Raw genomic sequence first — 27,670 nt, forward strand, 5'->3', positions numbered from 1 at the left:
GATGGAATGGCAGAGCAGACTTGTTGGGCCGAATGACCTAAAACTCCATGTCTTATTTTCTTGTGTCTCGTAGTCAAAAGGAAATGTGAAATAGCTGCCAAAGAGCCATATTGAGAAGAATATGGTTAATTTTAACTTAAGCTAAATACATTTATGAGTTGTTTTTACTCCTGCACCCCCACATATTTTCAGAAGTACAATCTGAATTAATGAGCTTGTGGGAAATTATTTGCTGAGCTCCAACATTAAATATTTCATTTATAATTATTTAGTGATACAGTGCAGAGTAGGCCCTTTTAGTCTTTCAAGCCAAGCTGCCTGAGCAACCTAAGGCAAGCCTGATTAACCCTAACCTAATCATGGGATAATTTACAATGACCAATTAACCTACCAGCTGGCCGGTGGTGTAGTGGCATCCGTACCGGACTTTGAGGCGAGTGGTCCTGGGTTTGAATCTGACCAGCTGCTTGCATGCTTTCGATCAGTGCTGGGTTGAGCATCAAGCTAGCAACTCGGCCTTTTTAAAAAAAAACAAACAAACAGACAAATGCTTAAGAAATGTCAATTGCCGCCTAGTGAGTCACAAGCCGCAGAAACGAATAGCAAGAATTAACCTACCAGGTGTGTCGTTGGTCTGTGGAAGGAAATTGGAGCACCCAGGGAAAAACCATGCATACTCGGAGAGGACGTACAAAGTCTCCTTGCCCGTGGTGCCAGAATTAACTCTGAACTCCGACACCTCAAGCTGTAATACCGTGGCTTTGTCAACAGGACATGCCAAGGACAATGATTTACTTGTGTAGTGCATAAGGTCCAGAAGCTCAAATCTTGGTATTTCTCAAGGTCCCAACAATTTATAATGATAGTTAAATTCAGTAACCTTTTCAGTGAATTTTTTTTTGGCCCGTTATGCCGCTGGCCATCAGGGCAGCAGTGAAGGTCCTCCATCTCTGGCGGTGTTCACAGCTTCCTTCATCTTGTCAATAGCTTCCTGTCTGATTTCACTACTGTTAGTCATGCAAGTCCTGGGTGGAGGCTCAGGAATGGTGTCACTCGGATGGAGCAAGATTCTTTGTTGCTGTTTCCCTAACAATTTTATTTTGGCAGTCACTGTTGTTAGCCCTGAGCTGGACTCCCAACTTGGAGGGCGGTGGATTGCTCTTGACCTGTTTGGCATGACTGGCTCTACCAGGAGCCAAAGCACAAGTCCCTGACTCCAGCCAACATGGCTCTCTGGGTTAATGAGGGACACAAACCTCCAAACTATGACAAGGTTGTGGTCCTCTTGGAGGTTATCGGTGAAACACTGCATGTTATTCCCGTTGCAGAATTGATGTCTGTGGAGGGCGAGAAGACTAAGTTTCCCATCAGAATATATTGAGAAACATATTTGCTTTGATTCAAATGGCAATGAAAAGTAAACTCTCGATTCCTTCAATAAAGTTGAATAGAGTCGTAATGTTTATAGTGTTCTCATGTACAGGTGCCTTTTGCTTCCCAAACTATTTTTGGATATAATCTTGTTTTAAAACTTGATTTGTTTTCACAACTGCAGAAGTCAAATGGAAATGAGCCATGTAATAATTGACTGTAAATCTGTCATTATTTGCATTTTATCAAACAATATATGAAAGAACAACAAGTAAATTTTGGTTTCATGTCATTTTGAAGAAAGTTGGCTACAGCAGGTCTACTGTCCGTTCTTTTCTCCTACTCGCTCTCTCTTGATCAACTATCCCCTTTATTCTGACCTGTTGTATGTCTGTCTTTCTGGCTGCTATATTTGGATGCCAACACATCAAGTCCTGCCAGTGTTGCCATCATGTCCACACCTGGATTAATGCATGTATTGGAGGCAATAGGAAGGAGGGGAGAAACTCTGAGCGAATGAGGAGATGGGTAGAAGCAACACTAGCAGGATCTGACATATTGATATTTAAGAACAGTACCTTTTCTACAGATATTTCAACACACAGGATAAGCAATTAATTTGAATATTGAACCATCAGCTAGTATTCCAGAGGCCTGGACTAACAACCCAAAGAAGCAATTTCTGATTCCTCCTTGGTATCTATTATAAAGAATTTGAGAGAGGGCATGGGTGGATAGGGAGGATAGGATAGATGGTCACTTAATTATTAGCAATAGTAAATATGAAACCTACCAGATGTCAGTTAAAAACTCATCCTGTTCACTCTGTCCTTCAGGGATGAAATCTATTGTCTTTACTTGGTTTGGTCTTCATGTGACTCCAGACCCACTCCACGAGGTTAACTTCTAGGCACACTCTGAAGCGGCCAAGTAAGCCCTGTGATTGTACCTTAATTAGTATGTTTCAAAATGAAACTTTTTGATTTTGGAAGTTGATAAGGAATATGGTTCATGAGACTATAAGAATTCCCAGAACAAACAAGAGAAGATCTGCAGATGCTGGAAATCCAAGCAACACACACAAAATGCTGGAGAAACTCAGTGGGCCAGGCAGCATCTATGGGGAAAAAAAGTACAATTGATGTTTTGAAACAGAACCCTTCAGCAGTACTGGAGGAAAAAAAAATGACTAGATTTAAAAGGTGGGTGGAGGAGAGGGAGAAACACAATGTGATTGGTGAAACTGGGAGGGGGAATTAAAGAGCTGGGAAGTTGATTGGTGAAAGAGATACGGGGCTGGAGAAGGGAGAATATAGTAGGAGAGGACAGAAGGCCATGGAAGAAAGAAAAAGGAGCACCAGAGGGAGGCAATGGGCAAGCACAGAGATAAGATGAGAGAAGGTAAAGGGGATGGGGCATGGTGAAGGGGGGGGGGGGGGTGTGCATTACCAGAAATTCGAATAATCGATATTCATGCCATCTGGTTGGAGGCTATCCAGATGCAATACAAGGTGGTGTTCCTCCAACCTGAGTGTGGCTTCATCGCGACTGTAAAGGAGGCCATGGATGGTCACGTCGGAATGGGAAGTGGAATTAAATGGGTGGTCACTGGGAGATCCTGCTTCTTCTGACAAACGGAGTGTAAGTTCTCGGCGAAGTGGTCTCCCAGTCTGTGTCGGGTCTCTCCGATTATACAGGAGGTCACACCAGGAGCACCAGACTTAGTATATGACCCCAACAGACTGGCAGGTGAAGTGTCGCCTCACCTGGAAGGACTGTTTGGGGCCCTTAATGGTAGTGAGGGAAAGGTGTGGGGGTAGATGTAGCACTTTTTCTGCTTGCAAGGGTAAGTGTCAGTAGGGAGGGACGAATGGACAAGGAGTCAAGTAGGGAGCAATCCGTGTGGAAAGCAGGAAGTGATTGGGGGGGGGGGAAGAAGATGTGCTTGCTGGTGGGATCCTGTTGGAGACGGTGGAAGTTCCTGAGAATTATGTGTTGGATACGGAGGCTGGTGGGGTTGTAGGTGAGGACAAGAGGAACCCTATCCCTGGCTTTACCCATGGTGGGTCATATCCACTACTTTTTTGTAAGATTTTCCATTCAATGGCATTGGTGTTTCAACACCAGGCTGTACTTTATTCTGTAAGATAGATCAGCTAGTTGAGTAGCGTTGCAACAGCAACTTTGCACTCAACATCAGTAAGACCAAGGAATTGATTGTGGACTTCAGGAAAAGGAAGTTGAGAAAATGCAAACTGGTACTCATCGAGGGATCAGCAGTGGAAAGGGTGAGCAATTTGTACATCTCTGAAGATCTACCCTGGGCCCAACATATTGACGTAATTAAGAAGATGGCACAACAGTGGCTATATATCATTAGGAGTTTGAGGAGACTTGCTATGCTACCAAAGACACTTGCAATTTTCTACAGATGTACGGTGGAGAACATCCTGATTGGTTGTATCACTGTCTAGTATGGAAGGGCCACTGCTCAGGATCAGAAAAAGCTGCAGAAATTTGCAAACTCAGTCAGCTCCATTGTGGGCACTAGCCTGCCGAGGATTGAGGACATCTTCAAAAGACAATGCCTCAAAAAGATGGCAGCTATCATTAATGACCTCCTTCAACCCAGGACATGCCCTCTTCTCATTGCTACCATTGATGAGGTGGTATGTGAGCCTGAAGACACACACTCAACATTTCAGGAACGGTTTTGTTCCCTCTGCCATCAGATTTCTAACTGGACAAAGAACCCATGTACACTATCTCATTTTGTTTTCTTTTTTGCCCTCAATTTTTGCACTATTTAATTTAAATATATACAGTATATACTATTGTAATTCATTTTTTTTAATTGTGAACTATACTGCTGCCACAAAACAACAAATTTCACAACATATGCCTCTGATATTAAACTTGATTTTGATTGTGATGGAATAACCTCTTCATCCTAGACATTTAATCTAGTGAATAACTACTGTACTGATTCGGAGGCAAGTATATCCTTGCATATTCATGGAACCTTAAGATTTGATCAAATGAAGTATTATCTGGTACCTGTATGTTTCTTACATCAAGTCTCTGATTTTGTTATCCAGCCAACAAGGCAGACAAGCCTAACAAACCTTTTGTTTTCCAAGTTGCATGCTTTACACAAGAATGCTAAAAACAGCAACTGGATTGGCCAGTTGGGCCCTCAGACCTGCTGTGCTGTTCAGCAGGGTCATGGTTTCTTTACTCTGCCAGTAGCATTTTCCTGCTCTATCCCCATATCCCTTGATTCCTTTAATATCCAGAAATCCCTAATTTATCCCTAATTTGGATGAACTGTGAGCTCCTATGACCTTCCAGGATAGAGAATTCCACAGATTTGTCACCCTGTGTGACAAGAAATTGGATTCATTTCTACCCTTAATGGTTTATTTTTACTTTTGAGACTGTGAATCTGGCTGTACACTCTCCAGTTAGAAGGATCTTCCTTCTTGCATTAACTTCAACGAGATCATCTCTCAGTCTTCTAAACTCAAGCATTTACAAGCCCGTTGTATTCAATCTTCCTTGTACAGCAAAGCTGTTGTCCCAGGAACAAAGCTTATGTATCTTTGCTGCGTTCCTTATATCCTTGATTAGATGAGGGGAGCAAAACAGTGTGTAGTGCTTCAGGCTATTGGTGCTGCGCAGGATTTCTAACATTGTGTTCATTAGTCCTTCCTGAGGCTACAAGGATGCCTGGATATTTTGTTAATTGTATATGTGCAGATAGAGTGCCAATGCTGGAGTGAGTGAATGTGGTGAATTGGATCCCAATTCAGCATGTTACTTTGCTCTGAAAGATGTGAGGCTTCATGAAAAAGATTTGAAGTGTGTGGAAAGTATTCCATCGTACTGCTGATTTACTCTGTAGATATTGGAAAATCTTTCAAGCCTGAGGTGTATCTTTCACCCAGTAACATGCCTTTGAAGTTGACTAATTGTTTCTGGTCAGTGGTGATTCCCCTGGATAGTGATTGTAGAGGATTCTGTAATGTAATAGTGTTAAATATAAAACAGAAACTTGAGATGGTCAATGCCTTGTATAAGGATTATGTGCTTGCCATCGGTCAGGTTTATTATCACTGACAAATGTTGTGAAATTTATTGTTCTGTGACAGCAGTACAGCACAATACATTAAAAAAAAATTAAGTTACAATAAGGTTATTCATTTAGGAATACAGCTCAGAGCAGGCCCTTTCGGAACAACAAGCAACCCACCTATTTAAACCTAGCCTAATCACAGGAGAATTTAGACCATAAGACTTGGAGCATAATTAGGATGCTCAGTCCATCATGTTTACTCCACTATTTCATCATGGCTGATTTATTATCTCCTGCCTTCTCCCAGGAACCTTTGACACCCTAACTAATCAAGAACCTATCCACCTCAACTTTAAATATACTTCATGGCTTGCGTTCCATAGCAATCTGTAACAATGAATCCATAGATTCACCACACTCTGGCTAAAGAAATTCCTCCTCATCTTTGTTCTAAATGGATGTCCCTCTATCGTGAGGCTGTGCCCTCTGGTCCTTGACTCATCCACCATAGGAAACATCCTTTCCACATCCACTCTAAGCCTTTGAATATTTGATAGGTTTCACTGAGATTACCACCCCCCCCCCCCATTCCTCCTCATTCTATACTCCAGCGACTACAGACTCTGAGCCATCAACTGCTCCTCATATGTTAACACTTTCATTCCTGGAATCATTCTCGTGAACCTCCTCTGTACCCTCTCCAATGCCAGCACATCCTTTCTTAGTTAAGGGGCCTAAAGCTGTTCACAGTACTCAGTACGGTTTGACTAATGCCTTATAAAGCCTCAATATTATATCATTGCTTTTGTATTTTAGTTCTCTCGAAATTAACATTGTATTTGCCTTTCTTATCATTGACTCAACCTGCATGTGGAACTTCAGGGAATTCTGCACAAGGACTCCCAAGTCCCTTTGCACCTCAGATTTTAAAAAATTCTCCTGGTTTATAACATAGTCTACACCTTTAGTCCTTTGACCAAAGTGCATGATCTTGTACTTCCCTACACTATATTCCATCTGCCTTTTTGTCCATTCTCCCAATCTGTTTTTCTGCAGATACGCTGCTTCCTTAACACTACCTGCCCCTCCACCTATCTTTGCATCATCCACAAACTTGGCCACAAAGCCATGAAGTCCATCATCCAAATCACTGACATTACGTGAAAAGAAGCAGTACCTACACCGACCTCTGCTGAACGCCACTCATCCCTGGCAGTCAACCAGAAAAGACCTGCTTTCTTCCCAGTCTTTGCATCTTGCCTGTCAGCCAATCTTCTATCCATGCTAGTATCTTTCCTGTAATAATGTGGTCTCTTATGCGACACCTTGTCAAAGGCCTTCTGAAAATCCAAGTACACAACATCCACTGTCTGTCTCTCTTCGTCTGTCCTCCTTGTTATTTCTCAAAAAATGCCATTAAGATTTTCCCTTAAGGAAACCATGCTGATTTTGGCCAATTTTACCATGTGCCTCTAAGTACCCCGGAACCCTATCCTTAATAATGAACTCTTCACATCTTCCCAACCATATATGCCCGTTAGCCTGACTTCAATCTGGAAATTTATATAACACAAAGTGCTGGAGGATCTCAGCAAGACAGGCAGCATCTATCTTACCTGGTCTGCTGAGTTCCTCCAGCATTTTGTGTGTGTTAACTGGCATATAATTTCCTTTCTTTTATCTCCCTCCTTTCTTAAAAGGGTCAAGTGATGTTTGCAATTTTCCAGTCCTCCAGAATCTAGTGATTATTGAAAGATCATTAATGCTTCCCAAAATCTCTTCAGCTACCTTTTTCAGGATCCTGGGATGTATAGTTCAGGTGACGTGCCTACTATCAGACCTTTCAGCTTCCCAAGCACCTCCTCCTCAGTTATAGCCCCCTGATACTTATGAATTTCTGGCCTACTGCTGGTGTCTTTCGCAGTGAAGACAGAACCAAAATACTTATTAAATTTGTCTGCCATTTCTTTGCCCGCCATTACTACCTCTCCATCATTTTTCAGTGGTCCAATATTCACTCTCGTTTCTCTTTTACTCTTTATACTTATGAAAAAATATTTTGTATCCACTTTTATATTATTGCCTAGCTTGCCTTCATATTTCATCTTTTTTCTTTGTGGCTTTTTTTGCTCTTTATTCCCAGTCTACCTGCATATCCCTCATGTCTCTCACAACATTGCCCTTTTGGCATGCATTTTCTATCTCCTGCTGTAATTTGTAGCCCACATCCTGTCTACTGTCTGGATGTCTCTTTCTAACTCCCATCAGGGTCTTTTCACCCTTGTATTTTCTTAACTCTACCCACAAGGATTTTACACCTTCATCCTATGTCACCTCTTTCTAAGGATTTGACTTCATCTCTTGCCACCAGAGCTACCCTCCCACCCCACCTACCTGCCTGTTCTTTCAATGCATTGTGTATCCTTGAATATTAAGGTCCCAACTGTGATCTTCTTTCAGCCACGGCTCAGGTATTTACAACATCATGCCTGATAATCTCTCACTGCACTACAAGATACTCTATTCTGTATACTGTGTGCCTTCAGATATAACACCTTCAGTCCTGGTTTCATCACCTTTTTGATGTTGCTTCCCTGTCACACTTCAACTTGTCCTACTGACTGCAATTTTTCCTTATCATCTGCCTGTCCTTCCTCAGTCTCACTACACACTGCATCTAGTGTATAGCTTCATCAGTCCTATCAATCCAATTCCCATCCCCCTGCCAAATTAATTAAGCTCTCCCCAATGGCTTTAGCAAGCCTGGCTGGAAGGATATTATTCCCCCTTGTGTTCAGGTGTAACCCATCCTTTCTGTACAGGTCATACCTTCTGCAGAAGAGATCTCTATGATCCAGAAATTTGAAACCCTGCCCCCCTGCACCAATTCTTCAGCCATGCATTTACCTGCCAAGTCATTCTATTCTTACCCTTACTGGCACATGGTATGGACAGTAGTCCAGAAATTACTACCCTGGAGGACCTACTTTTCAGCTTTCTGTCCAACTCCCTATATTCTCTGTTCAGGACCTCCTTCCTTTTCCTACCAGTGTCGTTGGTACCCCTATGTACTACGACTTGTGGTTGTTCACCTTCCCTCTTTAGAACGCTTTGGACCCGATCTGAGGCGTCCCTGGTCTTGGCACCTGGAAGGCAACATACCATCCGGTTGTCTCTTTTACATCCACAGAATCTCCTGTCTGCTCCTCTGCGTACCTCATCATCTGCATTGCCTCTCTAATCCTAAGCCAGTTATGTCTGGCGTAACATCAGAGACTCCATTCAATTGAATGGGGATTAGAAAGAAATGAAGTTATATATTATTGATGTACTGCTTTTAATAATTTATTGTGTTAATACTTTTAATATTGGGGAAGAAGTCTTGTGGTTTTGACAAACAAGGAAATTTGCAGATGTTGGAAATCCAAGCAAAACAAAATGCTGGAGGAATTCAGCAGGCCAGCCAGCCATCTATGGAAAAGGGGACTGGTCCTGCTGAAAGGTCTCAGCCTGAAACGTCGACTGTACTCTTTTCCATAGATGCTGATTGACCTGCTGAGTTCCTCCAGCATTTTGTGCGTGTTGTAATAGTTTTGACAGCAAACTTTGCCTCCTGTCAGAAGCTATTTAGAACAAGGGACCTCAGCAATATGTTACCAGTGGCATGCTTTCCATGAAGGCAATTAGCTGCGTAGGCCTTTCAGTATCTTGCCGTTTGGATTGATCGGTCCTCACGTACGATCCAGGTAAGTGCAAGTGGGCATGTATGACAGGCTTGAGTTGGCTCCAATTCCATTCAGCCTAATAGTTCACCACAATGAAGGACAAGTGTTTTTAATCTGTTACATAATGGCATAGTGTCTATTGTCATTTTTATCTAGCTCAGTCTTTAACACCATATTTTCATTTAAAAAAAAACTATTCTGGCCCTTTGAGCTGTGCTGTCTGCAACCCCTGATTTAACCATGGCCAAATGATGGAACAATTTATAATGACAAATTAGCTTACTAACCTGTAAACCTTTGGACTGCGGGAGAAAACCGGAGCACCCAGAGGTCACCACGAGAACGTACAAACTCCTTACAGGCAGCAGTGGGAATTGAACCCAGGTCACTGCTACGGTAAAGCATTGTGCCAACTACTACATTACAGTGCCACCAATAGTATCATATAGTATTATAATTTTTATCTTCAGAACTTGGATAATTATTGTTAGTTTTCTGGTTTAAACAAAAATGGGTCTGTACAGTATATGTAAGAAAACATTTTCTTGTTTCAATTTAGGAAGAATGCAAACAAATTTTGGCTCGACAGAAGTCTAATTCTCAGTCTGACTCGCATGATGATGAGATTTCACCACCACCACCAAATCCAGTAGTAAAGGCCAGACGCAGAAGAGGGGGAGTAAGTGCCGAAGTTTACACCGAAGAGGATGCAGTCTCTTATGTTCGGAAGGTATGATGCAGATCAACAGGTCTGACTTGTCATTTCTGGCATTTTCTCTGCCTTTGCATGTTTCTCCTCTTATTGTTCCTCTTCATCTTGCATTTGAAACCTGAATTCTCTATCAGCTGTTGGGTGCACATCAGACCAGAGCATTAGTCCACAACTCAGCCGTGATTTAAGTTCACCCTTTATTTCAGGTAGGGCCTTGTTGAAGTATTTAAATGGAATATACTGCAGAATCTTGCTTAGCATTTGGGATACATTAAAAAAAATGTAAATGATATGACATCAGTGCTAAAATCAGAGTAATTTCTGACAGTTGTTCTTGCCTCAGTACCAGGAACCTAGGTGAGGGACGAGGCCTCCATTGGTATTCCCTCTGCAATTAAATGGTTAAAATCATCTGTTTATATGGGGCTTACTGTGTGGTGAGCCACCAGGGCAATATGCAGTGGTTGCCTTTGAGGGCCAATGTTGAGCTGCCTGGAGTGAGTAATGGGTAGTTAGTCATGCATATTTCTGAGATCAGGGGTTCTAGGCTATAACCTGAGTGCATGTGGTCCATTGCTGAGGATGAGCAGTGACTGCTTCATGTATTCATACTCCCCCCCCCCCCCCCCCAACTTCCCCCCACCCCAATTCTACACTTCTCTTGTAGCCTCAGCTGAGTTGTACGAGGGGAATCTCCAGGCTGGGAAGAGTTGCGCAGCGAACCAAAAAACAGTAAAGATAGCAGCTTTTACGATATACACAGATCTAGTGGCAATGAGAGGACTGTAAGAACTGGATGTTCTGTTAAAACAGAGCAAAGGTTTTTATTTAAAGAAGAGATTAGCTTTATTTGTCACCTGAAACATCGAAGCAAATGCGTCACTTGCTTCAAACAAACCAGTGAAGATTTGAGGGTTAGTCCACAAGTGTTGCCACTCTTCTGCTGTCAGCCTAGCATGCCCACAGCTTGCTAATCTTAACCCATATGTCTTTCTTTGGAATGTAGGAGGAAACCAGAGCACCTGGAAGAAACCCACACGGTCACGAACTCCTTACAGACAGTGGCAGAAATCAGTCCCCAATTGGTGATCGCTGGCGCTGTAAAGCAATTGCTCTAACCACTATGCAATTGTGCTATTCTGCTTTGCTATTGTGCTGTCAGTATCCCATGCTGATGGTAGCAGCCAAGGAGCATCTTGAAGCCCCGTCCCAATGTTATATGTTTACATTGCTTGCCCACAGCCCGTCCAAAGCCAGCTTTCATAGCCATCCTCTTCAAGTTACTTAGGTGGCTCGCTTAATACTGAACTGCATGTCAATGTGATCACTATTTCATTGCTGTGGGTGTGCCAGATTCCCAGCACAGCAGTACACAGTCCAAGCAGATGTCTGTTTTTAAGCCCTGAAGAATGTGCTTGAGTGTATTGGTTTCAGGGCCAAAAACATGAAAAATTAGTGCTGTAGTTCTAAGCGAGGTACTAGGGTGAATCTCTTACAGAATTCTGAAATATTGTCATAATCCTGCTCATTTCTACTTGGAGACCCATGAAAAAGAGAAATGCATTTTCCTTTTTAAATGCCGTGAATAAGGCATGCTAAAATCTGAAGAGCAAAGTATTAAAGATGCTGGAAGTCTGTAATGAAAATAAAATGTTGTGCAGAAACATTTCAGTTCAATGATCTTTCATCAGTATTGTTAAAATCTCATTTAAAGTGATCTCTCACAAAATTATGCACATGAGATTTCCCAAATACTTGTGTATTTGTATATTTTCTTCAATGTTATTCCATCTGCTAAACATCAACATTGCATTCATTTTCAAATTTTAAATTTACAGAATTTCTTTGTCTCTTTTAGAATGTCCTTTTTTAAATTGGCTCTTGTTCTTTGTTTCAAAATGTTACATTATGCAACCTTTTAAAGTAAATTTCATCTGCTCTGTATCCACACATTCCACGATACTGTCTGTAACTCTAAACTATTACTATTGTTGAAATGACTAAGCTTCCAAGGACTGTGCCATGTCTAAATTTGGTAATTGTTCCCTCTGTGTACAAGTCAAATTTATTATATGCATAGGTACAGTGGCATGCAAAAGTTTTGGCAACCCTGGTCAAAATTTCTGTTACTGTGAATAGCTAAGCAAGTAAAGGATGACCTGATTTCCAAAAGGCATAAAGTTAAAGATGACACATTTCTTTAATATTTTAAGCAAGGTTACTTTTTTATTTCGATCTTTTACAGTTTTAAAATAACAAAAAAGGAAAAGGGCCCAAAGCAAAAGTTTGGGCACCCTGCATGGTCAGTACTTAGTAACACCCCCTTTGGCAAGTATCACAGCTTGTAAATGCTTTCTGTAGCCAACTAAGAGTCTTTCAATTCTTGTTTGGGGGATTTTCACCCATTCTTCCTTGCAGAAGGCTTCTAGTTCTGTGAGATTCTTGGGCCGTCTTGCATGCACTGCTCTTTTGAGGTCTATCCACAGATTTTTGATGACGTTTAGGTCGGGGGACTGTGAGGGCCATGGCAAAACCTTCAGCTTGTGCCTCTTGAGGTAGTCCATTGTGGATTTTGAGGTGTATTTAGGATCACTATCCTATTGTAGAAGCCATCCTCTTTTCATCTTCAGCTTTTTTACAGACGGTGTGATGTTTGCTTCCAGAATTTGCTGGTATTTGATTGAATTCATTCTTCCCTCTACCAGTGAAATGTTCCCCGTGCCACTGGCTGCAACACAAACCCAAAGCATGGTCGATCCACCCCCGTGCTTAACAGTTGGAGAGGGGTTCTTTTCACAAAATTCTGCACCCTTTTTTCTCCAAACGTACCTTTGCTCATTGCAGCCAAAAAGTTCTATTTTAACTTCATCAGTCCACAAGACTTGTTTCCAAAATGCATCAGGCTTGTTTAGATGTTCCTTTGCAAACTTCTGACCCTGAACTTTGTGGTGAGGATGCAGGAAAGGTTTTCTTCTGATGACTCTTCCATGAAGATCATATTTGTGCAGGTGTTGCTGCACAGTAGAACAGTGCACCACCACTCCAGAGTCTGTTAAATCTTCCTGAAGGTCTTTTGCAGTCGAATGGGGGTTTTGATTTGCCTTTCTAGCAATCCTACAAGCAATTCTCTCAAAAGGTTTTTTTTTTGGTCTTCCAGACCTCAACTTAACCTCCACCGTTCCTGTTAGCTGCCATTTCTTAATTACATTACGAACTGAGGAAACGGCTACCTGAAAATGCTTTACTATCTTCTTACAGCCTTCTCCTGCTTTGTGGGCATCATTTATTTTATTTTTCAGACTGCTAGGTAGCTGCTTAGAGGAGCCCATGGCTGCTGATTGTTGGGACAAGGTTTGAGGAGTCGGGGTATTTATAAAGCTTTGAAATTTGCATTACCTGGCCTTTCCTAATGATGACTGTGAACAAGCCATAGCCCTAACCAGCTAATTAAGTTCTGAGACCTTGGTAAAAGTTATCTGAGATCTCAGATCTCTTGGGGTGTCCAAACTTTTGCATAGTGCCCCTTTCCTTTTTTTCACTCTAAAATTGTACAAAACAAAAATACTGCACTAATAACCATATAACAATTACAGCATGGAAACAGGCCATCTCGGCCCTTCTAGTCCGTGCCGAACTCTTACTCTCACCTAATCCCACCGACCTGCACTCGGCCCTTAACCCTCCATTCTTTCCCTGTCCATGTATCTATCCTATTTAGCTGTAAATGACACCATCGAACCTGCCTCAACCACTTCTGCTGGAAGCTCGTTCCACACAGCTACCACTCTCTTGAGTAAAGAAGTTCCCCCTCATGTTACCCCTAAACTTTTGCCCCTTACTTCTCAACTCATGTCCTCTTGTTTGAACCTCCCCAACTCTCAATGGAAAAAGCCTATCCACGTCAACTCTATCTATCCCCCTCATAATTTTAAACACCTTTATCAAGTCCCCCCTCAACCTTCTATGCTCCAAAGAATAAAGACCTAACTTGTTTAACCTTTCTCTCTAACTTAGGAGATGAAACCCAGGCAACATTTTAGTAAACCTCCTGTGTACTCTCTCAATTTTCTTGACATCTTTCCTATAATTCGGTGACCAGAACTGTACACAATACTCCAAATTTGGCCTTACCAATGCCTTGTACAATTTCAACATTACATCCCAACTCCTATACTCAATGCTGTGATTTATAAAGGCCAGCATACCAAAAGCTTTCTTCACCACCCTATCCACATGAGATTCCACCTTCAGGGAACTATGCACCATTATTCCTAGATCCCTCTGTTCTACAGCATTCTTCAATGCCCTACCATTTACCATGTATGTCCTATTTTGATTCGTCCTACCAAAATGTAGCACCTCACATTTTTCTGCATTAAACTCCATCTGCCATCTTTCAGCCCACTCTTCTAACTGGCCTAAATCTCTCTGCAAGCTTTGAAAATCAACTTCATTATCCACAACGCCACCTATCTTAGTATCATCTGCATACTTACTAATCCAATTTACCACCCCATCATCCAGATCATTAATATATAAGACAAACAACACTGGAGCCAGTACAGATCCCTGTGGCACACCGCTACACACCGTCCTCCAATCTGACACATAGTTATCCACAACTACTCTCTGGCGTCTCCCATCCAGCCACTGCTGAATCCATTTTACTACTTTGTTATTAATGCCTAACGATTGAACCTTCCTAACTAACCTTCCGTGTGGAACCTTGTCAAGGCCTTACTGAAGTCCATATAGACAACATCCACCGCTTTACCCTTGTCAACTTTCCTAGTAACCTCATCAAAAAATTCAATAAGATTTGTCAAACGTGACCTTCCACGCACAAATCCATGTTGACTGTTCCTAATCAGACCCTGTCTATCCAGATAATTGTATATACCATCTCTAAGAATACTTTCCATCAATTTACCCACCACTGACGTCAAATTCACAGGCCGATAATGGCCAGGTTTACCCTTAGAACCCTTTTTAAACAATGGAACCACATGAGCAATATGCCTGTCCTCCGGCACCATCCCTATTTCTAATGACATTTGAAATATTTCTGTCAGAGCCCCTGCTATTTCCACGCTAACTTCCCTCAAGGTCCTAGGGATATGTTTTCCACACCCGGAGACTTATCCACTTTTATATTCCTTAAAAGCGCCAGTACTACTTCTTTAATCGTCATACTTTCCATGGCTACCCTTCTTGTTTCCTTTACCTTACACAATTCAATATCCTTCTCCTTAGTGAATACCGAAGAAAAGAAATTGTTCAAAATCTCCCCCATCTCTTTTGGCTCCACACAGAGCCATCCACTCTGATTCTCTAAGGGACCAATTTTATCCCTCACCATCCTTTTGCTATTAATATAACTGTAGAAACCTTTTGGATTTATTTTCACCTTACTTGCTAAAGCAGCCTCGTATTTTCTTTTAGCTTTTCTAATTTCTTTCTTAAGATTCTTTTTACATTCTTTATATTCCTTGAGCACCTCATTAACTCCAAGCTGCCTATATTTATTGTAGATCCCTCTCTTTTTCCGAACCAAGTTTCCTATATCCCTTGAAAACCATGGCTCTCTCAAACTTTTAACCTTTACTTTCAACCTAACAGGAACATAAAGATCCTGTACCCTCAATATTTCACCTTTAAATGACCTCCATTTCTCTATTACATCCTTCCCATAAAACAAATTGTCCCAATGCACTCCTTCTAAATCCTTTCACATCTCCTCAAGGTTAGCCTTTCTCCAATCAAAAATCTCAACCCTGGGTCCAGTCCTATCCTTCTCCATAATTATATGGAAACTAATGGTATTGTGATCACTGGACCCGAAGTGCTCCCCAACACATACCTCTGTCACCTGCACTATCTCATTCCCTAACAGGAAATCCAACACTGCCCCTTCTCTAGTTGGTACCTCTATGTATTGCTGCAAAAAAACTATCTTGCACACATTTGATAAACTCCAAACCATCCAGCCCTTTTACAGAATGGGCTTCCCAGTCTATGTGTGGAAAATTAAAATCTCCCACAATCACAACCTTGTGCTTACTACAAATATCTGCTATCTCCTTACAAATTTGCTCCTCCAGTTCTCGGTCCCCATTAGGTGGTCTATAATACACCCCTATAAGCGTCACTACACCTTTCCTATTCCTCAATTCCACCCAAATAGCCTCCCTGGACGAGTTCACTAATCTATCCTGCCAGACCACTGCTGTTATATTTTCTCTGACGAGCAATACGACACCTCCCCCTCTTGCCCTTCCTATTGTGTCGCACCTGAAGCAACGAAATCCTGGAATATTTAGTTGCCAATCACACTCCTCCTGCAACCACGTTTCAGTAATAGCTACAACATCATATTTCCAAGTATCAATCCATGCTCTAAGCTCATCCACCTTTCTTACAATGCTCCCAGCATTAAAATAGATGCATTTAAGAAACTCTCCACCTCTTACTATCTGTTTATCCTTAATGGAGGAAACAACTTTATCTTTTTCTTTCTTGTCCCCTACATCTTTGGTCTGAGTGCTCCTGATCTCTGTCCCCTGCCTATCCTCCCTCACACACTGTCTACTAGCTTTCTCTATTTGTGAACTAACCTCCTTTCTCCTAGTCTCTTTAATTTGATTCCCACCCCCAACCATTCTAGCTTAAAGTCACCTCAGTTGCCCTCGCAAATCTCCCCGCCAGGATATTGGTCCCCCTAGGATTCAAGTGTAACCCGTTCTTTTTGTACAGGTCACACCTGCGCCAAAAGAGGTCGCAATGATCCAAAAACTTGAATCCCTGCCCCCTGCTCCAATCCCTCAGCCACACATTTATCCTCCACCTCTTTGCACTCCTACTCTCACTGTCGTGTAGCACAAGCAGTAATCCTGAGATTACTACCTTTGCAGTCCTTTTTCTCAACTTTCTTAACTCTCTATATTCTCCTTTCAGGACCTGTCCCCTTTTCCTACCTATGTCATTGGTACCTATATGTACCACGATCTTTGGCTTCTCTCCCTCTCACTTCAGGATATCTTGGACGCGATCAGAAACATCCTGAACCCTGGCACCAGGGAGGCAAACTACCATCCGGGTCTCTGGACTGCGTCCACAGAATCGCCTATCTGACCCCCTGACTATCGAGTTCCCTATTACTACTGCCCTCCTCTTCCTTTCCCTGCCCTTCTGAGCTACAGGGCCGGACTCTGTGACGGTGGCACAGCCACTGTTGCTTCCCCCCAGGTAAGCTGTCACCCTGCCCTCCCACCAACAGTACTCAAACAGGAGTACTTATTGTCAAGGGGCACAGCCACTGGGGTACTCTCTATTACCTGACTCTTCCTCCTTCCCCCACCTAACCGTGACCCACTTGTCTGCCTCCCGTGGCCCCGGTGTGACCACCTGCCTGTAACTCCTCTCTATCAACTCCTCTCTCCCTGACCAGACTTAGGTCATTGAGCTGCTGCTCCAGTTCCCTAATGCATTCTCTTAGGAGCAGCATCTTGGCGCACCTGGCGCAGATGTGGACGTACGGGAGGATGGGAGACGCCACGACCTTCCACATCCGGCACTGAGAACAACAAGCTGCCCTCACACTCATACTTCCTCCGCTCCTCAAATAACAGCAAAAAACCCCGAAAAATTCAAAATGGCTTCCTCCACACTCCCGCTCCGATTCTCAGACTTCCTTCTCCGAATTAAACCCGAATCAGGATTTCTGTCCTTTTAATTCTTCTGCGCTTCACTGCCTGACCTCACAGCCTGCGCAGTCCTGCCTCTCTGAACGCCGATTGAAAAAAACACTTGAAAAATTCAAAATGGCTTCCTCCGCACTCCCGCTCTGATTCTCAGACTTCTTGCTAAAAATGTTGAAAGGAATGTTTTATCTTTAACTTTATGACTTTTGGAGATCTGTTCATCTTCTACTCACTTAACTATTCACAGTAACAGAAATTTTGACCAGGGGTGCCCAAACTTTTGCATGCCACTGTACATGTAAGCAGAAATGCAATGGAGAAACATGCTTTCAGCAGCTTCAGAGGCACTTAGCATCGTAAAAGTAGACTTCACAATAAAAAAAAATTAAAACATTAATTATCCACTGTCTTTACAAGAGAAGTACACAATTAGAACGAAACAAAGGTGATCAAAGTGGTTATAGTGTTGTTAAACTGTAGTGTTGGGGTTGGTTCGAGAACCGAGCGGTCAAAGTGAAGTAGCTGATCTTGCACTCTATTTGACATTTAGAAAAGCAGTGAGGGGAGCCTCACAATACACTTTTCTCTAGTTTAGTGAATAAATAGTTCACTGCAACTGTTGTTTTACCTGGTCCAGGGCACCCAGAGGAAACCCACATGGTCATGGGGAGAACATAGACGGTCCTCATAAGCAACAGCAGAATTGAAACCACGTCGCTGGCACTGTGATAGTGTAACACTATGTTAATGCTAGTAAAGATAAAGAAATGAATGTGGAGAACAATCAATAATATGATCAATTTTACATCCATGCTGTCTGTCAGTGTTTATGATATTCGCAGCAGGCCAGGCAGCATCTCTAGGAAGAGGTACAGTTGACGTTTTGGGCCGAGACCCTACGTCAGGACTAATTGAAGGAAGAGCTAGTAAGAGAATTAAATGTCGACTGTACCTCTTCCTAGAGATGCTGCCTGGCCTGCTGCATTCACCAGCAACTTTGATGTGTGTTGCTTGAATTTCCAGCATCTGCAGAATTCCTTGTGTTTACTTATGATATTCCACAGGTTTTGATATTTATGATAAGCTTATTGTGTGCTACTTTCTCAAAATTCCTTTCAATTGATTATTAGACACATTCATGTTTGTTTATCTTCCTCAACTTCACAGTAGTGTAGTGCTTAGAGTTTGGCTAACAGCACCAGAGACTTGAGTTCAATTCTGCTGCCACCCATGAAGACCTTCTGCATTCTCCCCATGACCGCATAGGTTTTCTCTGGGAGCTCTGGATTCCTCCTGCATTCCACGTTCGTAGGTATAATTGGGCAGTGCAGGCTCTTTGAGCTGGAAGCTCTGTTACTGTGCTGTATGTCTAAGTAAATAAAAATACTGAGGCACTCGTGAGTTTCTGTCTCCACCACCCTTTTGTGTAGTGTAGTTTAAGTTCTAATTAATCTCTTAATAAAAAAAATCTTCCTCAGATTCTCTAAGCCTCTTAGTTCCTTACCCTAAACCCTTTACTGTTAGGTACCTCATACATAAAGAAAAAATTCTTACAATAAACCTTATCTCTGCTCTTTGTAATTTTGCATGCCAGGGGTCTCCAACCACCGGCCCACGGACCAGTACTGGGCTGCAAAGCATGTACTACTGGGCTGCGAGGAAACGATATGAGTCAGCTGCACCTTTCCTCATTCTCTGTCACGCATTATCGAACTTGAACATAGGGTTGCCAACTGTCCCGTATTTGCCGGGACATCCCGTATATTGGGCTACATTGGTTTATCCCATACGGGACTGCCCTTGTCCCATATTTCCCCCGCTAAGGTAGAGCGTTCCTATGAAACCTTTCGTGCCGAAATGGCGTAAAGCGAAGGAGAAATTACCATTAATTTATATGGGAAAATTTTTTGAGTGTTCCCAGACCCAAAACGTAACCTACTAAATCATACCAAATAGCACTAAAACCTAAAAAAACACTAACATATAGTAAAAGCAGGAATGATATGATAAATACACAGCCTATATAAAGTAGAAATAATGTATGTACAGTGTAGTTGGGAAGATTAAGCTGAAACCAATTTGTGGGGAAAAAAATCAGCATGTATGCACATGCGCACGTCACGCATGTGCACACAGGTGCCCACCCAATGCTTCAAGGTCATGGTAGTCTTTCTCGGGGTAAACCCAAGTGTCCTGTATTTGAATGCTAATTTTGTCCCTTAGTTGGGAGTGAGAAAATTGGCAACCCTAACTGTAAAAGATATGTTGAGGTGAGTTTAACCCTACTTGAACACCACTCCCCCCCGCCTCCCTCCGGTCGTCCGGTCGGCAAGAATATTGTCAATATTAAACCGGTTCACGGTGCAAAAAAGGTTGGGGACCCCTGTTGTATGCCACTATCTGTTCCTGCTCAGCTTCCTCTTTTCCAAGGAAAACAAACCAATCTTTATTTGTAACTGAGACAGTCCATTTGAGGCAATATCCTGGATCCTGGTGAATCTTATCCTTCGTATACTGTGATGACCAGAACTGCTCACAGTACTCCACCTGCAGCCTAACTGAGGTCTTACAACACTATGCCTTAACTTTCCAACTCCTGCAGTCCGAAGATTGGAGACAACTGCCCTGTCTGCTCTCTTTACTCCCATCTTCTGGGATGGTTGGACTTGTGTATCATTGCCTCTTTGTTCCTCAATATTCCCTAGGGCAGGGGTCCCCAACCTTTTTTTGCACTGCGGACCGGTTTAATATTAATGATATTCTTGCGGACTGGCCGACGGGGTGTGTTTGGGGGGGGGGGGGGGGTGTTCAAGTTCAACAGTGCATGACAGGGAATGAGGAAAGGTGCAGCTGACTCGTATTGTTTCATATCGCCAAATCATATCGTTTCCTCGCGGCCCGGTAGCACATCTCTGTGGCCCAGTGGTTGGAGACCACTGCCCTAGGGCATAGTGGACTTCTGTCTCTTCTGAATTTTCCCTCACTATCAACTCCACAAATGTTAATATCTTCTGCAAACTTAATAACCATACTTCCTACAGTCATATTCAAATCATTGATATGTTTTAAAAGAAAGAATTTCAGAATTGACATCTCTAACCACTGGTTGCAGGTTTTCAATCACAAAAGCAACCCTCCACATCACTATCTCACATTTTACCAAAACAATTTTTGATCCTTATTGCCAACTTGCCTGGTATCTTGAAAATTTGTCAGAGGCTTTATTGAAGTCTATGTAGACTGCATAAGCACTTTGATATCTCTTCAAAGGAGAACACAGTCAAATGTGTTGGGCAGGATCACCCTTAAAGCCATGCTTACGATTCATTAGTCTTTGCCTTTCCACATATAGATTCGTCCTGACCTTTGGAAATTTTTTCCAATAGCTTCCCTAACACTTATACAGGCTTGTAATTACCAGAGTGTATGAGTGGGAGTAGCACAAATGGTGGAAAGGATTGCATGTGGTGTCGGAATGGGGTGGAATAAAGATCATAAATTAGAAATAGCCATTGAATACACTGCCTAAATACCAATATATAAAGTATTGCAAAATGGACTTGTTTCCTGTTATTCTGAATCTGTCTTTTGGGGTGAGATTACATCAGAGGACAGAAGGTTGTTAAGGAGGTGCTTTGGGGGGGGGGGGAGGGAACCTTGCTGATGCATTTTCACTGCTGCTTTGCAGTGTTGTGATTTAAAAATATTGGTGATAATTATACATATGTAAATCCAGGAGATATGTCTATTATTTTAGAGTTACAGTGTGGAATAGGCCCTTCTGGCCCTTGAGCCGCACTGCCCAGCAACTCCTGATTTAACTCTAACCTAATCACAGGACAATTTACAATGACCAGTTAACCTACTAACTGGTACATCTTTAGATTGCGGGTGAAAATCAGATGACCCGGAGAAAACCCACACATTCCAGGGGGACGACGTACAGACTCTTTACAGATGACATCAGAATTGAACTCTGATGCCCTGAGTTGTAATGCATCATGTTCACCACTGTGGTGCCCATATGCTCAGTACAATTATTTTAGAGTCTTATTTCTGTTTAAATCCTCCTCCTGCTCACGGGAATTGGATTCCTAATTCCAGATGAATTTCTGTATTACTTATTCAGTCACTTAATCCAGAACATCAGCGCGGTGAATTCCAGAGTTCTACTAGCTTTTCTTCAATTTTCTTTGCATCTTTACCCAAAATATTAAACTTGTGTTTTCTGATCCTGGTGCCTCCCAGAAAAACATGGTAACTTCCTGCAATTTATCTTGATTAAAATAGTCCTGATAAAGTAAACCTCTACCAGATCTCCTTTGCTTTTCTGTGAGTAATCTCATCTTTTCCTGTTTCATTTAACGATCTAAAACCCCTCATCCATGGAACCCGTTCAATAAATAATTTTTGTACCCACTATGGGTTCCATATCCTACCTATTGTGTGACCACAATCTGATGTACTGTTTCCATTATGCTCCACAAAGTATTTTCTTTTACTGAGAGCCTCTATTTGCACTTTGAACTTCTGAGATCCTGTCTGTTTACTTACCATGCTGTCAAAGTAACCCCTGCATTTACTAGGGTTTGTTCATGTGCCACATACCTCTGAGAATTGTGCTATATAATCGATACACTCCCTTTTTCTTTTTGCCTAATTAAATGCTTTTCTGTGTTAAATTTTATCTTCCAATTTCTGGCTATTTGGCCTGTTTACATGTTTTTTTGAAAGTCTATTACAGTCTTGTGCTGTTTAATACACTTCCCAAAAAGCTTTGTGTTATCTGTGGCTTTGGAAACTTTACCCTGCACACCCATGCTCAAATTGTTAATATGTATATTTAAAAAAAAGTTTCCCAGCACTGACTCCAGAAGAACACAATAACTTATTGTCCTCCAATCTGAAAACAATCATTCAACACTCTTTTCTTTCTGCCTTTATGCCAATTTCTGTTTGATGTGACTCGTGACTCTCATTCCGTGAACCTCAGTTTTGCTTACCAGACTTTTGTGAAGGTTATCAGCCATTTCTGGAAAAACAATGTAAATGCCACTTATTACATCCCTTCATCAACTTTTCCTGGTAGTTCATTAAAAATACAGTTGAGTTATTCGCATGAGGAGTATCTGTAAGAACTCCATGCTGCTCTTTATCAGCTCAATTTTTTTATTCTATTTATCTAATGTCTTCCCTAATATTTTTTTTCCCTTACAAGGTTCATGAGAAAGTTAACCTCCTTGGCCAGAAATTTCCCCACTTGTCATAGAAAAGTACAGCACAGAAACGGAATCTTTGGCCATGTCCATCCTGAACCATTTAAACTGCCTACTACCTGCACCCTGCGGGACAATAGCCCTCCATACCCCTATCACCCATGTGCCTATCCAAACTTCTGTTCAAAGTTGAAATCGAGCTTGCGTGCACCACTTGTGCTGGAAGCTGGTTCCACACAGTCACCAGCCTCTGAGTGAAGAAGTTTCCCTCATGTTCCCCTTAAAGGTTTTGCCTTTCACTCTTAACCCATGACCTCTGGTTGTAGTTCCACCCAACCTCCAAGAAAAAGCCTGCATGAATTTACCCTATCTATACCCCTCATAATTTTGTATACCTCTATCAAATCTCTTCTCATTCTGCTATGCTTTAAGGAACAAAGCCTTAACCTATTCAATCCTTCCTTGTAACTCAGATGCTCCAGACCCAACATATTGCCGTTGTATATTTTGAACAGAGTTCCCATTTTCTTGTCCTCTGCACCTTTTACCCAGGGAGGATTTCTAATGATAGCGTGAAAGCAACAAAATTATTGACAAGAGTGTTTTCTTTCGGCCCAGTTTTGAGGAGTCTGTGCATGCCTTTGAGATGTGTCACCAAAACAAAATGTTCAAAATTTAGTTGTAATTGGTCTTACGTTCCAGTATGGTTTGGGTAATTGTAATGGCTACGGTGAGAAGGGGAAGTGCTGTACATTTGCTCTTTCTGATGCTGCAAAACACTGTTTTTCTTTATTTCCCTGAGGTAAATTGGCACTTCTGTCCAGCAGAATTGTTTGTCTCCTTGCTTTAAATAGGCAACATGACACAGGCTTGCAACACTTTATTGTCCTGAAATAATATGCCTTTTGCATGTAAGTTTCTTCTTAATTACCTTTTGAGATGGGCAGCACGTGCTGAAAAATTGCAGAGGTGAACCTTGTGTACCAAGCCATTGTATTTTTCACTGGGAAGTTGTTTCAGTACATTTATTGAAGCTAATTTAACACAGAACCTGGTCACTATGCATCCTTAAAGTCAGTCATGAGTACAAGGAAAGAGTAGATCCCTTTATGGAGCCAGGTGATGTGCACAGGGTACTAAATGGATACTACTTGTGTATATTTACCAAAGAGGTAAAGTAGTTAATATAACACCATTACAATGCAATTATAGAAAACTCTGATCTGCCTGCCTTGTGGCTATACCCACACATGGGGGAGGCTTCGGGAGTAAACCCCAAGGTATAGTCCAGAGCTGGAGTCCCTAAGGCAGTCTACATTGAGTTCAACACTGACTGCCAATTCTTGTGACGCTGCTGGTGCCAAACTGTATCAGTCTCTGCCGTTTGTTGGATGCATCAGCTGATGAAGAGGTGGAGCCTGCTACTTGGGCCATAGCTTGCTCTCTATATCATACTGCCCTGGCTTGCATATTATGTAGACAGCTGGGACACAACATCCATGGTTGACCCTGACCAACGAGAGCCTCAATAACGATGCCACCAAAACAGGTTCAGTTCCTGCTGATGTCTGTAGGGATTTTGTGTATTCTCCCCATGGCGGCCTGGGTTTCCTCTGGGTGCTCCAGTTTCCTCCCACGTTCCAAAGACCATAAGGCACAGGAGAAGAATTCGACCATTCAATCCATCGAGTCTGCTCTGCTATTCCATCATGGCTGATCCCAGATCCCACTCAACCCCATACACCTGCCTTCTCGCCGTATTCTTTGATGCCCTGACTGATCAGGAAATGATCAGCTTCCTCTTTAATTATACACACAGACTTGGGCTCCACTGTGGCAGAGCATTCCACAGATTTACTACTCTCTGGCTAAAAAAGATATTCCTTATGTCTGTTCTAAAGGGTCGCCCCTCGATTTTGAGGCTGTGTCCTCTAGTTCTGGATACCCCCACCATGGGAAACATCCTCTCCACATCCACTGTATCTAGTCCTTTCAACATCTAATTCAGTAGTTTTCAATAAGATCCCCACGCATAAATTCCAGTCTCAAAGTAGCCAAATGCTGCTCATATGTTAACCCCTTCATTCCTGGAATCATCTTCATGAGCCTTCTCTGGACTCTGTCCAATGACAGCACATCCATTCTCAGATATAGAACCTAAAATTGTTGACAGTAATCCCAAGTGCAGCCTGACCAGTGTCTTGTAAAGAGTCAGCATTATCTTTTTCCTTTTGTATTCTATTCCCCTTGAAATAAATGCCAACATTGCACTTGCCTTCTTTACCACAGACTCAACCTGTACATTAACCTGGGAATCTTGCACAAAGATTTCCAAGTCACTCTGCACCTCTGATGTTTGAATCTTCTTCCCATTTCGATAATAGTCTGCACTATTGTTCCTTTTACCAAAATGCATTATTGTGCATTTCCCAACACTATTCCATCTGCCACTTTTTTGCCCATTGTTCCAATTTGTCTAAGTCCTGCTACAATCACATTGCTTCCTCAGCACTACCAACCCTCCACCTGTCTTCACATCATCCGCAAACTTTGCCACAAAGCTATTAATTCCATTATCCAAGTCATTGACAAACGATGTGAAAAGTAGTGGTCCCAGTACTGACCCCTGAGGAACACCACTAGTCACTGGCAGCCAACCAGAAAAGGCCCCTTTTATTCCCCCTTCCTGAGTCCTCCCTGCCAGCCATTGTGCTATCCGTGCCAGTATCTTTCCTGTAATGCCATAGGATTTTATCTTGTTAAGCAGCCTTATGTGTAGCACCTTATCAACTGCCTTCTGAAAATCTAGGTAAGGGACATCCATTGCCTCACCTTTGTCCACCCTGCTTGTTACTTCCTCGAAGAAGGAAAATTTGTCAGGCAAGATGTCCCTTTACAGAAACCATATTGACTCTGACTTATTTTATCATTAATCTCCAAGTACCTCAAAACCTCATCCTTAATAATAGACTCCAACACTTTCCCAACCACTGAGGTTAGGCTAACTTGCTTTTGTTTTCCTCCCTTCTTAAAGAGTGGAGTGATATTTGCGATCTTCCAGTCATCCAGGACCATGCCAGAATCAAGTGATTCTTGGAAAGATCGTGACCAATGCATCTGTCATCTCTTCAGCAACCTCTCTCAGGACTCTGGGACTTATCCACCTTAAGACCTTTGAGTTTATCTAGCACTTTTCCCTTTGTAATAGCAATGGATTTCACTCCTCTTCCTGGCACTCACAAACCTTTGGCACACTGCTTGTGTGTTCCACAGTGAAGACAGATGCAATGCACCCATTAAGTTCATCTGCCATTTCTTTGTCCCTCATTACTACCTCACCAGCATCATTTTCCAGTGGTCCAATATCAACTGTCACCTCCCTTTTACTCTTTATATAACTAAAAAAAGTTTTAGTATCCTGCTTTATATTATTGGTTAGTTTGCCCTCATCTTTTCCCTTATAGCTTATTTGGTTATCTTTTGTTGGATTTTAAAAGCTTCCCAATCATCTAACTTCCCACTCACTTTTGCTACCTTATATGGCCTTTCCTTGGCTTTTATGCAGTCCTTAACTTCCTTTGTCAGCCACGGTTACCTGTCTTTGCCATTTGAGAACTCCTACTTCTGTGAGACATATCTATCCTACGCCTTGTGAACTATTCCCAGGAACTTCAGCAATCTTTGCTCTGCTGTCATCCCTGCCAGTATCCTCCTCTAATCCACCTGGGCAAGCTCCTCTCTCGTGCCTCTGTAACTCCCTTTACTTCTTTGTGATACTGATACATGTGAGTTATGCTTCTCCCACTCAAATAGCACTATGAATTCAATCATTTAATGATCACTGCCTCCTAAGGGTTCCTTTATGTTAAGCTACCTAATAAGATCTGGGTATTACACTACACCCAATCTAAGATAGTCTTTCCCTGAGTAGGCTCAAGCACAAGCTGCTCTGAAAAGCCAACTTGTAGGCATTCAACAGCTTTGCTCTCTTGCGATCTGACACAAACCTGATTTTTTCCAATCGCCTTGCATATTGAAGTCCCCCATTACAATTGTGTCATTACCCTATAACATACCTTTTCCAGCTCCATTTGCAATCTCAACCCCACATCTTGGCTACTATTTGAAGGCCTATATATGATTCCCACAATGGTTTTTTCACCCTTGCAGTTTCTTAACTCCATTCACAAAGATTCAACATTTTCTGTTGCGCCACGAGTTCATCCACCTTATTCCGAATACTACATGCATTTAAATACAGCACCTTCAGTCCTACAGTCTTCGCCCTTTTGAATTTTGTCTCTCTGGTGCAATTTGGCTCTGCTCTGTCTGCATTTGTACCCAATCATTGGCCTGTCCTTCCTTACATTTATGTTATAACCATCTTCTACGTGTAAACCTGCTGGCTTTTCCTCAGCTCTATCATTGTGGTTTCCATCCCCCTGCCATTTTAGTTTAAACCACTCCCAGCACCTCTAGTAAATCTACCTGCAAGAATATTTGCCCCCTCAGATTCAAGTGAAACCCATCCCTTTTGGTTAGGTCCCAGCTGCCCCAGAAGCGGTTCTCGTTATCCAGAAATCTGAATCCCTGCTCACTGCTTCAATTCTTCACCACACACTTATCTGCCACCTTATTCTATTCTTATCTTCGCTGTCGCATAGCACAGGCAGCAATCCTGTGATTACTACCCTTGAGGTCCTGCTTCTCAGCTTCCTTCCTAACTTACTGTATTCTTTTTTCAGGACCTCCTCCTGTTTCTTCCTATGTCATTGGTACCATTATGTACCATGACTTCTGGCTGCTCACCCTCCCTTTTCAGGATATTGTGGACCCTGTGTATATCTCTGACCCTGACACCTGGGAGGCAA

At 42.2% G+C, this 27,670-nt stretch overlaps 1 protein-coding gene across 1 annotated transcript in view; it reads left to right on the forward strand.

Annotated features, from left to right (window-relative positions):
* The window catches only part of prkar1b (protein kinase, cAMP-dependent, regulatory, type I, beta), a 159,149-nt gene that overhangs the window by 23,570 nt on the left and 107,909 nt on the right, over positions 1-27,670 (forward strand). The window contains exon 3 of the mRNA XM_072269564.1: positions 9,731-9,901. Coding sequence (XP_072125665.1) covers positions 9,731-9,901 — 171 coding nt within the window. The remainder of the gene's footprint in view (positions 1-9,730; positions 9,902-27,670) is intronic.

The sequence above is a fragment of the Mobula birostris genome, chromosome 9, assembly GCF_030028105.1.
Source record: "Mobula birostris isolate sMobBir1 chromosome 9, sMobBir1.hap1, whole genome shotgun sequence".
Lineage (NCBI taxonomy): Eukaryota > Metazoa > Chordata > Chondrichthyes > Myliobatiformes > Myliobatidae > Mobula > Mobula birostris.